General features: G+C 35.6%; 1 protein-coding gene across 1 annotated transcript in view; it reads left to right on the top strand.

Annotated features, from left to right (window-relative positions):
- LOC143916882 (uncharacterized) overlaps positions 1–14,206 on the top strand; it is a 357,016-nt gene that overhangs the window by 35,285 nt on the left and 307,525 nt on the right. The window contains exons 2-3 of the mRNA XM_077438143.1: positions 9,544–9,774; positions 9,851–10,085. Coding sequence (XP_077294269.1) covers positions 9,553–9,774; positions 9,851–10,085 — 457 coding nt within the window. The 5' untranslated portion in view covers positions 9,544–9,552. The remainder of the gene's footprint in view (positions 1–9,543; positions 9,775–9,850; positions 10,086–14,206) is intronic.

Below are 14,206 nucleotides of genomic sequence, written 5' to 3'. Positions count from 1 at the left end.
ATCGCGTTTGTATTTACTCAAAGCGATTTGCACGCATCCGTGCACGAATTCGTGCACTCGCTGAAAAGTGCGCTTTGTCATAGTGACTCGTCTGTACGAACAATCAGTGTGATGTCAGTTGACTCTGTTGATTAAAACTAGACTACATATGTATGCAATGACATTTTTTTTTATTTTTCATACTTGCCATAGTGTCATGTCAGTCACCCTAAGGGTGCAAACACGGTTTTTTTAGATAGTGATGCGTACGTGTGAGTGGAGGATCCAAATAAAAGGCCAAAGTCGCTTCACAACATGTATTGGGTGATTAAGGAGATCCACGCACTGCCCCGTGCTCCATCCAGAATGCCTTCATATGGCCTAAGTACTTGCTTATAAAGGACAGGTCGCTCACTGCATCTTTGGTGACGCGTTTGTTTACCTATTGTTATAGTCACGTACCAGATATGCAGTCCCACGGTCTCGGCACGGCATCCCACGCTTTCCTGAGAACTCTAGCGAGAACCATTTCCCGACCGCTAAGTCAATTTGGGGGTCTCCATTGTTAGCCGACTTGCACTTAAGCCTGGAGATAATCCTCAAAACCAATTATGTGAAACGGTCGCAGGGTCTCAGGAACGCGCCGTCTCACGCTCACTTAACCGGTGGCGTACGTTACAATAGTTTTGCACTAGTAAAAAATACGTTAGCACGCCTGATCTATGCTAGGCCAAAATCAACACCTGGAGTGTGTTCGATAATATATTTTCCTTGCATAGACATTGACAATGATTCCCATGTTTGAAGAAATATTATTCTATTTATTATTTACATACATTATTAAAAATATATAAATAAAATATTCAAGATAATAATAAAATAAAAGAGAAGAAAAAAATCAACATGAAAAAAAGAAGTATACGAGAAATTTATCGAAATAATAAGATCTTATGGATTAACAATAAAGCCACAAAGACGTGCATGGTGTACGATTCGGTGTCCAGTCAAAAGCGCTCGGTACAAAAGTGCCCCGGCGTAATCGCCCCGACATAACCGCGAGGTGTCAAAAACCCGGGAGACAAAACCGCCAATTAAAAAGTAAACATTTGCTGGATTTCCAAAAAAGAGAGGGGATTTTATAACAATTAAGTCAGATTAATTGGCAAACTATAACAAGAGACGATCGATCGATACCAGCAGCTGTCGACATACTCGTAATCATAGAGAAAATCGAATAAAATTTTCGATAACGGTCTGAATTTGAACACACGACCTTTCTACTAGTAAACAATCGCTTAGCCAGTGAGCTATACTGTGCTAGTTTTTGAGAAGACACGTGGTACAGGTGGTCAATAAGACTCATTGGCGCTTTTAACTATATTTATCACTCGACGCGCTGAAACGAACTGTCGTTCAACTTAAACTTTCCCAAGAACTCAATAATTTACATATGCACACTTCTGGGTTTGATCAAAGGAATTTGAATCCACGATATGGCTGTTTGTCGGCCATTCGAATTCAATTCAAAATCATCAAATCTGGTATAACTTAGACCGTAGATGGGTTTTAAACGAGTTTGGAGAATTTGGAGGGTGATATATGATACTTACGTCAAGCAAGGTTTCACGCTAAGTTTTCAAATATATTTTATTACTTTTTCACTGAAGAATGAAACGCTGAAAGTTTATTTTCCCTTGCAAACAATTCAATAGCTTATATATCATTTTTATTGTTGCGCTTCGGCGGGTCATTATGGTGAAATTTTGCGATTTAAAACCATCTAATGGCGAAACTCTACTGATATCGTGCGGTTGAAAATCCAAATTTGCATCTACGATCATAAAGTCTTTTAAACCGTGTACACTTACATATATAATATTCGTACCATGATTATATACTTTAGATTTATTTCTTCAATTCATTACTATTCTATGCGTTTTTAAAAAAAAAAAATTACATACATAAATACATACATATACATATACCAGGAAGGCCAGAAAAAAGGTAAAATCCCAATACGCCTTCCTATATGTACATTGCAGCATTTTTTATTGCATAAATCGCTGAATTTAGATATACTGAAAAACTCGGAATTAACACGACATACATATGTACATATATGTATATGGATTTAAACATGTAAATAAATTTTTAAATACATCATATCCAAATAGTGGTGACATAGTGGGTAGGATGGTTTTCTGAAACGATTGACTTGGAGTCACGAATATCCAAATCTGACCAACAGTATTATAGATTACTAGCTGTATTACCCGGTTTCGCTCGGTATTTGTAATATAAACCGTTTAGACATGACTAATATAATAGTTAAGATTTTATTAAAAAAAATAAATATATTTTTTGTTTTTTTTTATTTATTTTTTGCCTTCTAGGGCTTTGCCCTCAGCGCCCCCTGAGCCATTTGCCGTCTAGGGCTTTACCCTCGGCGCCACCCCCTGAGCCTTTGCCTTCTAGGGCTTCGCCCTCGGCACCCTCCTGAGCCTTTGCCCTTTAAAAAATTCAATCATTTGTTCGATGACGTCACGGATCTACGAATGAACACCGAACAACCAAGGATACATACATATGTACATACATATATATATATATACAAAGTCTCTTTCCAAATTATATATTAGATGGTCAGAATAATTTATTTTCAATCGAGGTCAGCTCACGGGATCGAACCCGGCGCCTCTCGGTGCCAGCCAGAAGCTTAACGACCGAGCTATGCTGGTGGTTAATTTTATATTACTTGTTTATTTATGCATTGCGCGATTTTGTCGCCGCTCTATTTTGGTTTGCGCAATTTTGTGCGGTTTCGTCCAAGTGATTTTGTCCCGCGCGGTTTTGTGATTGCACCCGTCTTTCGTACATAATATGTTTCCAATAACAATGAAAATGCGCTGCAGGTAATTTTTAAAATTATTTTTCCATATTCCTAATATTTGACCGAAGGCTGCGTACCTCTGATAGCTTAACAGTGTTTATTTTAACCATTTTTTGGGGTCGAAACGTATAATCAACAACACTACGCATTGTGTGGATATAGGACGCGTTAATAATTTAGGTTCGCACGATTGAATCGTCGCTGTTCAATTTCGCTCGTCCTCGATTTTTTTTATATTTTTTTCTCCGGTACTTTTTTTATTCTCTTTATTCGTCACCGGACAATGGAATATTTTATCTGGACTACGTGCTCGTCGTGCAAATGTGGCCGATGTCCCGCGGATATCCTGAGGGTTCGTAGCCATTATCAGACCGACCCCCTCCCTCTCTCCGGTAATGTTGCCACATCGGGACGATAATAATTTACCGATGCTTTTCAATTGCGGACAAAACCCAAATACGTAGTATGCGGTGGAAGGTCAGCGATTTATTTTTACGTTTTTCGGTCGGTTTCGTCCCGTTTGCAAAATGTATTTCGATTTCTGCTTGCGTAAGTGTTATTGTGATTTTCAGCGCTTTTCCGGCAAGTATGCATATTTGTCGGAATTTGAATTTTTAGAATTTTACCGGATGCATTTTATGCAATTATTTTTTTTCAATGTGAAAGCTTCTTTACGTACAGTAGATTAAATTAGCAGAGCAAATTGAATGTGTTACGAAACGTTGCACCTCTACTCCTTTGCGCGGCTTTGGCTTGCTTTGCTCCGGCATTGAAGTGCTTGTTCCGCTTCCAATGAAAAATATAATCAGCATTATAATGCGGACGATATTGTGTTAAGAAAAACCGCTTAAAATCATGTATTTTATATACTAGACTAGTCCCATATAACGTACATATAAAACGTAGCACTTGATATTTGCCTCTTTTTATGCTTTTGCTTTTTATTATTTCCAGAGAGAGGCTCACTTTTGAGACTTTCCACCCTCGCGGCTACAAAGTCGAAAGCTTTCATCGTGTCTTGGGGGTCAAGTTTTTCGGGAAAGGCGTCCTTTTTTCTCAGATATATTTATTCCCTTTCGTTTCGGGAAATTTTGCGTAAAAGGCACGGCCCTTAGGGTTGTCGAAAGTGTCGAGTTCCCGACAACTACACATATTTATGTATGTATATATATATATTTTAAGGAGAGCTTCAACTTTATCATACATATGTAGATGTCATTGTATCTCGATAGACACTCCAATACTTTGTGGTTTATTTTTAAAATATATATATACATACATACATATATGTAGCAGTAACTTTTACTCCGCATTTGAATTGAGAATTTAAATGTATGCAATAGTAATTGGAGAGCAGTTTGGATTCAGACAAGGCTTGGGTACCCGAGAGGCCCTTTTCTGTATGAAAACACTATTCCAAAGATGCAGAGAAGTCCGTAAACCTGTGTACATTTGCTTTAAAGACTTTGAAAAGGCCTTTGACCGTGACCAACACGCTCGCCTGATGGAAACATTAAAAAATATTGGCCTGGATGACAGAGATGTCAGATTGCTACGAAATATTTATTGGAATCAGACTGCAGTAGTACGTGTCGATGATCAATTCACTGATGAGATTCCTATAGAACGGGGCGTCAGGCAATGATGCATCCTATCACCTACTCTTTTTAACACCTACATACACCGAATCCATCTTCCACGATGCTCTCCAAGAGGCGGAGGGCATCAAGGTGGGCGGCGAGACGATCACCAATATAAGATATGCTGATGACACGGCACTAGTCGCTGAAAATTTAGCAGACCTGCAAAGATCTCTAGACCGTGTACATCAAGAAAGCAATCGAAGAGGTCTGCGCATAAATCTAAAGAAGACAAAATTTATGATAGTAGATAGAATGCAAACAGACACCGGGAATCTAACCTTGGATGGAGAGGTGATAGAAAGAGTAAAAAGATTCAAATACCTGGGTACCTGGCTTATGGATTATTAACATATTTATTATGACTATTCTTATGGATTAATAACAAAAAGAATCCGCATCGAGATGGTTAGAACAGCATTTGTAAAAATGAAGGCGGCGCTTACAAACAAGCATCTCAATCTTCATACGCGGTTGAGATTCGCGAAGAGCTACGTCTGGACAGTATTACTACACGGATGTGAGACTTGGACTCTGAAAACCAAGATGATCAGCCGCATTGAAGCTTTTGAGATGTGGTTCTATAGGCGTATGCTGAAGATTCCGTGGACCAAAAAGATATCAAACGAAGCTGTCCTCGGCATGATGGGGAGAGGCAGGGAACTTGTTTCTGTCATCAAGCGGAGAAAGATGGAGTACCTCGGACACATGATACGGGGTCCAAAATACGAATTTCTCCGTTTAATAACCATGGGGAAAATATAAGGAAAAAAATGGATTGGCAGGAAAAAGTTATCTTGGCTTCGAAACATGCGCATGTGGACCGATATGAGCGCCGAAGAGCTGTTCCGAGCCGCTGAAGACCGATGCGGATATCTTCAAATAATCGACGAGGTGGTCGCCAACGTCCGGATGCGGACAAGGCATTAACAAGAAGAAGAAGAATAGTAATTGCTTTTCCCCCAAATAAGTTTTACTTCTCATAAGGTTCATTTAATATTTGTCTAAAATGTGTGTATACCTAAATAAGAAAAAAAATGAAAGATTTTACTTATTGTCTAATACACTTTGGACAAAACACGACCCCTTGCTTGCATAACATTGCATTTGTGCTTTCACCTGCAATTCAGAAGTTTCACTTCGGCTACGTTCACCCGATATTTTTTTTGTTTTGAAATATGGCGTTAAGATTTGGCGTGACAGACAAAAGCGCCCCGACATAACCACCCCGACATTACCGCGCGCTGACAAAACCGCCCTGTAAAAAGCGCATAATTAATGATAATATTAAAATATCAATATCGACTTTGCGTTTCAAAGGAATGTTCAAAATAAAATCTGTCTGAAGGAATAATCGCCCTTAACGTACATATATATACATTGATTCCGGACATGTACCCCCTGGACACGTACCCCCAAGACACATACCCTGTATCCGATAAAAATTGTTAAAAATAGTAATAAAGAATTAAAAATTAATAATAAAGTAAAATAATAAATAATAATAAATTGAGTGTGGTAGAGCATATTGAATTTCAATTTACATATGTACAATAATTAATTAATTTAAATTATTGTTGTAAATAGAATAAATATCAATTTAAAATACTTTTAGCCAGGGTTTTTTGCACGAGGGTTAATGTCTAGGAGATTTTTGACCGGGGGTATGTGTCCAGGGGGTAAGTGTCCTAGAACCATTGATTCCATAAATTTTACGTGATTTTTTTTTGTTAAATTAAAATTGAAAAAATTATAATATTATTCATATTATATGTGTATGTATGTATGTATTATATTTCTACAATAACATAAGTACGGTTGAACTTTTTCTATTTCTGTCGTTGAAAGCGTTGAACGGTCAAAGCGAGAAGTCACTAATGGATTATGCTTCAGTTATATTAATTAAATTGAAAACTTCGAATTAAAAATTTAAATTTAAATTTTATATACATATATTATAGCGTGGCGTTATTTGTCGCCGAGCGCTATTTGCTGGGGCGGTTTGTCGGTGCGCGACTTTGTTGCCGCGCGGTAATCACGGGGCGCTTATGTACCAAGTGGTTTTAGCTGGAAACCTGAAATATACATAGATATTATGTACATAATACAAATTTCATTACGATTTTCAAACTCAATGGGCCCAATTCTTAACGACTAACTTAAACTTCGAAATAAATTAATTCGCATTAAGTTTCCTACGGGGGGCATATTTTGAAGACGCACCTATACATTTTATACACTGCGTGGAAAATGTACGACGACGTGGAAAAATATGTCGAGAACGTCACAAGTTGGACGAAAATATGAGAACGGGAACGTAATGCGTTTTTTATACTGAGGGCCCACATACATACATACACTTACCATCTGAATTTGATATACAGGGTGCTATGTTAGTGATAGTTCTACTAGATAGGGGTACTTTCATCTACGCTATTTCCTTGTGGTTTATTTTTGGATTTATTTCGCTTCAAGGCACAGTGGGCGCATTTATTGCTGAAAATCAATATATATATATATATATATATATATATATATATATATATATATATATATATATATATATATTAATTCAATTTCGCTGCCCATCAAGATTTTTATGAACATATATTTTTATCATATGGTGAAATCTTCAAAGCATACTTTTTATCGAGGCTTAGCAGATGGTATCTCAAAATGTAGATATGTACGTTCAAAATTTTTAAACTAAATCATTCAATGTAATATTTCTTTTTTTCGTAATTCCCATCTGATATTATTTATTTATTTTTTACAATTTCGCCATAGTGATATTACAGATTGGCTCCAGGTCGTCACTATGGCTAATGTATTACAAGACATTGAAAACTCATGATTAACGAGATATCTGAATACATAATTATTACATAAATACACATGTAAATCGAAACAATAACTGACATCTATGGTTGGATATTGCAAACATCGTATAAATACGATTAATAACATTTTCCTGTAACAATACGAATTTTTATATTCGATAAACAACTCAGAGACATACATACATATATGGTGAGAAATCTGGCGAAAAGTGAGATATAACAATGAATCAAGGTTTGCAAGAGAAAATTGGGAAGGAAAAAATTATTTTACAGGAACCGTTTCAATGAAAATCAGAAAAATTGACAAATTCTGATAAGAAACGATCGACCTCTTCTGTCGAAGTTCTGGCCAATAACGAGACTTTTAGTGGGAATCGAACCCGTGACATCAAGCACGAAATAATTAAATACTCACCACACTAGACCACGTTGCTGGTTAATGATATGTGCAAAATAGTATTGTAAATTTCCTCAGAGTCAATAAACTGCTAGTCTTTAACAATATTTTTAGTTCTTGTTACATAATATTATACCTAATGCTAATATTATGCTCGAATCATGTCTACGATTGAACGAAATCTAAAATAAATCGTCTCGATAAGTTGTACAATTTAATGGACGAATCACATTTATCGAATCGGACGCGATGCTAGAAACTCAAATTTGCATAGGTTGCCGATTTCATTGGAACAGAACCGTTTCAACAATGAAATCAGATAAAATTACAAACTGTGATAGGAAACGATCGACCTGGAGTTTCATATTTCCAAGGTTTGGCCAGCAACACCGGGCTAGGGATTGAACCTATGATTGTGCTTAGCTATGCTATGTTGCTGACAATGTACATATATACATCTGCTCAGGCAGAAACTAATAATATACTCAAACCGGTCATAACTATGGATAAAGCTCAATTATATTTAATTCCAATCATCTTGGCAGTCGAAAAACTTCTATTCCGATTCCTATTTTGTTGTAAACCTGTATAAGCACTTTAGCACTAATAAGCACTTTCTGACTGATCAATGGGTTCGATCCGCTATATATACGCTGGTTAGATCTGGGGATATTTGTGACTACAAATTGATCGTTATTTATCAGAGTTTTCCAATTTTATCTCATCATTGTTGAAAGGGCTCCTCAAAATCATCTTTCCTGTTATCACAAATCTTCTGTATTTATTGTATGTACAATTTGTAAAAATTATGTACAAATCTAAATCCATAGATGTCTCAATGGATAAATTCTTTAATTAATAAATTATTTGTTATTTCGTGTTCTTCAGCTTCTCGAAATGCAGTGATTTATGTAATAAGAAAAAGCTGCTTTGTTTGTAATGAATTGTCCAGGAAGGCACATTGAGGTCTTCCTGTCAAGCCTTCTTGTTATATATCTATGTAAAATAAAATAAAATACTGTTAAAATCTGTAAAAAATTTTGAATGTTATAATAGTGTTGCGTAGGGGTGGGTGGAGGATCCAAGGCCAAAGTCGTTTCACCGCATTTATTGGTGATTAAGGAGATACACGCACTGGCAGTGCTCAGTCCAGAATGATATCGCCTACGTACCGTCTTATAAAGGGTAGATCTCTCAGGACGTCTAATCTGTTTACCTATTGTATAGTCACGTATTCGGATATGTATTCCCACGACATTGGGTCTCCCCGTACCGATTCTGAGAAAGGACTAATAACGGTCATTGTTTAGCCTAAATGCACTTAGAGTCCAGATATAATCCTGGAAGTAAGTGCAAGCACCTAGTTAATCCGATAACAGATAACCCTTGAACGGTCACATAGTCTCTGGGATTCTATTCGCTTAATCCGCGGCGTACGTAACAATAGTAGGAAGTATTTTTAAATTTTGCTATGAAATGTCCTTAATATTTCTTTGTTAAATTATAGTATTAGTCTTGTGATTAATTAGAATAGTTTTTATTTGAAAATCTTTAAAATTTCATTGAAAGGACTTATTTTATTAGCATTATTTCTACTGCGTCTCGGTATATTGCAACTATAATTCAAGTATATGTATGTAGTTTGTCAATTAACTGGGTGTCTTGTAACGAGACAGTAAACAGTGTAAGATCTCAAGGAATTTACATAGCAAATTGAGGGACCCATCCTTAAGAACGTGAATGTAGGACATTTCAAGTCTTCCATTTGTCATTTTGACGCAACGTACAAATTTTCAGATCGACAAGATGAATTTTCTTCGAAGATTTTCCACCACTGCGTTTCGTCGTTCTGATCTGAAGACACCCTTCCATCGGAAGGATTGCGTGAAAGTTTCCGAAGAAGTGTTGCAAAGTTTAGCCGAAGCCAAACCAGTCGTGGCTCTGGAATCGACCATCATCACTCATGGTATGCCGTTTCCTAGAAACTTGGAAACTGCTATGCAAGTGGAGCGTGTCGTCAGAGACCACGTAAGTGGAGTGGTTTGAAACTTAATCTAAAGTCTTTGATTTTTGATGTGGAATATTTGGATTTTTTATGTTTCAGGGAGCAGTGCCTGCTACGATAGCGATACTAGCTGGAAAAATACACGTGGGTGTAAGTGAAGAAGATTTGAGAGCCTTGGCCGAGAAGGCTTCGAAACCTGGTGGTCCTATCAAGGTATCCAGAAGGGATTTTCCACAGGTTTTGGCTGCTAAATTAGATGGTGGCACCACTGTGGCTGGAACTATGATCATAGCAGATAGAGCTGGCATTCGTGTTTTTGTCACTGGTGGTATAGGTATGTATTTTTGCATTAAAATATTTAATTATTGTTTATTGGGTTCACTTTTGTATGTTTAGCAGCACGTTCCATACAAATCGCGACCTGGACCTCGACATATACCTATATAATATTGTAACGTATAGATTAGGTAATTGGTGTTCGTCAACCACTGGTTTACTAACTGATCGGATAAGAACTAGGGATCCCAAATATTCGTCGACTTCAACTATTTGAATATCGAATAGTAAATCAAGAGCTATTCGAATATTCGAATATATTCGAAAATTAAAAAAAAGGTAATTCCATATAAACCAAGCATAAATTTTAATGAATCGTCTTATCATAGTTGCCATTGAATTCCAACTAGTTTTTATAGCCAATAATAATTTCAATTTTTTATTTTCTTTTTTCATTATGATTTCTTGTAAAAATGTATATTTCGCCGGTGACTTCTTAAATATTCGTATTATTTTTCTGATGTTTTCTAAAATTTCGTAGAGATTATTATCGATCTAAAAGTGATTTTTTTCAAACATTTCCGTATTTATGTAATTAATAAAAATCTTCTTCATTATCTTCATTTTTATCACAATTATCCCCATTATACATATACATATGTATTTCATTTTCTTCATAATCGTCGGCTTCTTCTTCATCACTCTTTTCATGTTGATTTTGTGTATTTAGTTTATAAAAAAATATATACACGAGTAATATTCGAATAGTTGATGAAATATTCGAATAACGAATGGCTGAAAAATTAGACGAATAATTCGAATACTCGAATATTCGAATATTCGATTGGGATCCCTAATAAGAACCCAAATTTCGTCAGACGAAAAAATCGAAATTGTAGTAAGAGGCTAGTAAAAATGAATAAAATACGGGTAACTATGAATAAATTCGGAAATAAAGACATTAATTTATATTCAACAATGAATTGAATAATTTTATAGAGTGACATTTCTTGTTTCGAATATGATTGATTAAGATATTTAATTTCGTTAAGCAAATCCATCCCTGATATATATGTACATACATATGTTTCAGTTGTATTTATATACATATTTATATATAAAAATGAATGTCTATCTGTGTGTCTCGAATATGCTCCTAAACCACTGAACCGATTACGATGAAACTTTCAGTTCATGTCCGGGAAGATTTCGAAGAAGAAACGGGAAAAAGGGGAATGAGTGTCATTGCAACGCAATAATTTCAAATGTGTTCGCTGCCTGCGTTTTTCCGACAAATAGGAACGGGAACGGGAATTGCATGAGTTATTGTGGCATTGCAACGCATGCCGGGTTCAGCTAGTTGTATATAAAATACAGTTCCAAATTATCATTTGTACCGATGATAGTTTGCTGTTTTACAAGTTTTATTCGTGAGTCGTTGATATTTAACAGTTAACTTCCTGCGTTCCTCGTAAATTATGTTTCACAATCAGTATTATTACTTAGAGTAGAAAAATTAAGTTGAATATAGAATGTTCTATAAGTTCAAAGAAAGCCAAATTGTTTTTAGAATTTTTTCAATTTAATAATCAAAAAAAAAAAATGGGGGGGCCTTGTAGCGCCCCTTGTCTATGGTGCCCTAGGCATGTGCATAGTCTGCCGTACCTTTGAGCCGGCCCTGTAGTGAACTTGCATGTGTAGTTCTGGGTTACTTTCATTCATTAATTATTTTTCCTTTATTTTTTATCTTGTTACACTTTTCAGTGATTTTTTTTTGAGTAGATGTAAAAAAGATTGGGCTTTGAATTTTTTTCCTTTAAAACAAAACCCATATAAATATACATACATACATACATATGTATATAAGCGTATACCCGAGAGAGATTTATTTGCGTGATTCCTACATTAATAATACGCATACATTGCAGATAAATCGTCCGTAAACATAAACAGGAAACAGTTATATGGTATATAATAACCAAATTGAATCTATTACTCGATGTAATGTTACATTTATTTGTTGTATAATATATAACGTACAAAAATCGAATACCGTATTTACGAATCGAGATCTGCGGACATAATATTAAATTATACGTGTTTTTTTTTGTCGTTTTTATGGCTTTCTAAGCAATGTAGTATCCCGTGAAGGGAAACCGGCATGTATGATTTTAGATTCTGTATCTAATTTTGTACGCAGCTGTATTTGTATGTGAAAAAAATACGAGTGACCGACTTCTATGTTGATTCTGGTAATTGGACTATTCGTCACATTGGGGTGGTCACAAAGACAATTTTTGCCATGAAAATCGCGAATACACAATATTTGGCACTCAAGTTCTCGTTACTATGATAGTTATCGTTAGTATGATGAACTTTTCGGCTGCCAGATGTTCCGTTATAGAGATTTTAGTGACTTTGTGACGAGTAATTTGTGACCAGTAATCACCGAACCGTTGATTCTGGTGGGTAGTTAATTTAATTCAATTAGCCAGCAGCATGGCTCGGTTGTTGCGTTGATACTAAGCACCGATAGGTTGTCGGATTCGATTCCGTGAGCTGACCGCGATTGAAAATTATTTATTCTCAGTCTAATCTTTACTGCTGCTGGTCAGACTTGGATATTTGTGACTCAGAGTTTGCCGATATATCTGATTCAAGAGGGCTGGACACCAGCGCCTTGTCCATACAAACGTATTACACTTCTACCTTCTTCAATTATGGCATTAGAGAAATTATTTTTTAATATCCTATGGATATCCACCATAGGCATGTTTCTATCTTTTTATTTTTTAGATGAGTTATTTTTTATAGGAGCTTAGGAGCCACCAAACATTTATAAAATCGCCTCGTTTTTACACCCACGAAAAGAGTCCAGTGTGCTAATTTAACGGTTGATTAAAAAAAAATACGAAAACACAAACATAGAAAATTTCTTTCTCATACCGATGATGATTTTTTTTTTTAAATTGGTCCAGTTTCGGAGGAGAAAACTGGAGAATACGAAACCTCGATTTTGTCGATTTCAAATAGGTATTATCTGGTCGAGGCGCAACTGTCGCATTCACTAAATATATGTATATATATATACATATATGTATATTGATATATTATATATTGTCGCATTCACTCGATATATACATTCACTTAATATATATATCGAAGAAAGGAATGGCAACAAAATTAAGGTTTCAGGTATCCAGCCCTCTTAATTGTTGAAACATATAATAGTTAGCTATATGATAAAATTCCTGCAGCTTTGTCTTTTTTCTTTATACAAACTATTAGTTGCTTATTATATATTGTATCTTATTAAAGCAAATATTTAACTTTGTTTTGTTGTAATTTTTTTTTTTGAAAAAAAAAGAGTTTTACTTTCCCGGTAGTAATTCGATTTCCAAGGAAGACTTCCTTCTCCGTCCGTGAAAGTTTTTAATGACCAACGCAAGTTTCGCCTCGCGGATAATTCAGCGAAAACTGGGAAGTAAGTCGCTTCTGTGGCTCTCTAAATATATCTCAGGTGAAAAGGGGGTGGTGGGGGTTCAGTGGTACCCCTTTTGTTTCTGGTCGTTCCTGCAGTCGACGTTTAATTTAACGTCGACGCTGATTTTGCCCGTTTCAAATTATGAATTTTATAATATACATACACATGTGCATGTACATATGTACATGCATACATATTCATCTACATATGTATGTACGTTATATATGTTCCATGTTTTATTGTTAAATTGGATCCATTTGAAGCCCATTATAGCTGGAGATAGATTTCCCTCGTTTAAGGTTGTATTTGATTTCAGTACATAAGATCAACTATAAATTAAAAAGTTATACGTCACATTTCAGCACCTCTATCACGTTTCATTTTATTTTTAATTTATACCAGGAAGGCCTATCAGGTAACCCCAATGCGTATTCCTGGCCAGAAACATGGTACGTTTGAAACAAGTATTATTAGTATTATACAAATAAAATACATATCAATTAACACTGACAGATACATCTATGGTCAATTTTGTAAATTTGTAGCATTTTATAGAATTCAACCAAATTCGAGATTGCTGAAAACCCCCCCTGAATACCCTTCAGGTATAAACACTGATTACATAAACACAATCTGCTTTCGATCGTCGACTTTAGAGAATCTTTAATTAATATTACGTATTAAATGTTTTATGT

Source organism: Arctopsyche grandis, chromosome 9, assembly GCF_051622035.1.
Source record: "Arctopsyche grandis isolate Sample6627 chromosome 9, ASM5162203v2, whole genome shotgun sequence".
NCBI lineage: Eukaryota > Metazoa > Arthropoda > Insecta > Trichoptera > Hydropsychidae > Arctopsyche > Arctopsyche grandis.
Note: the sequence above shows the minus strand (reverse complement) of the source record. Positions and strands in the feature narration are given on the sequence as shown.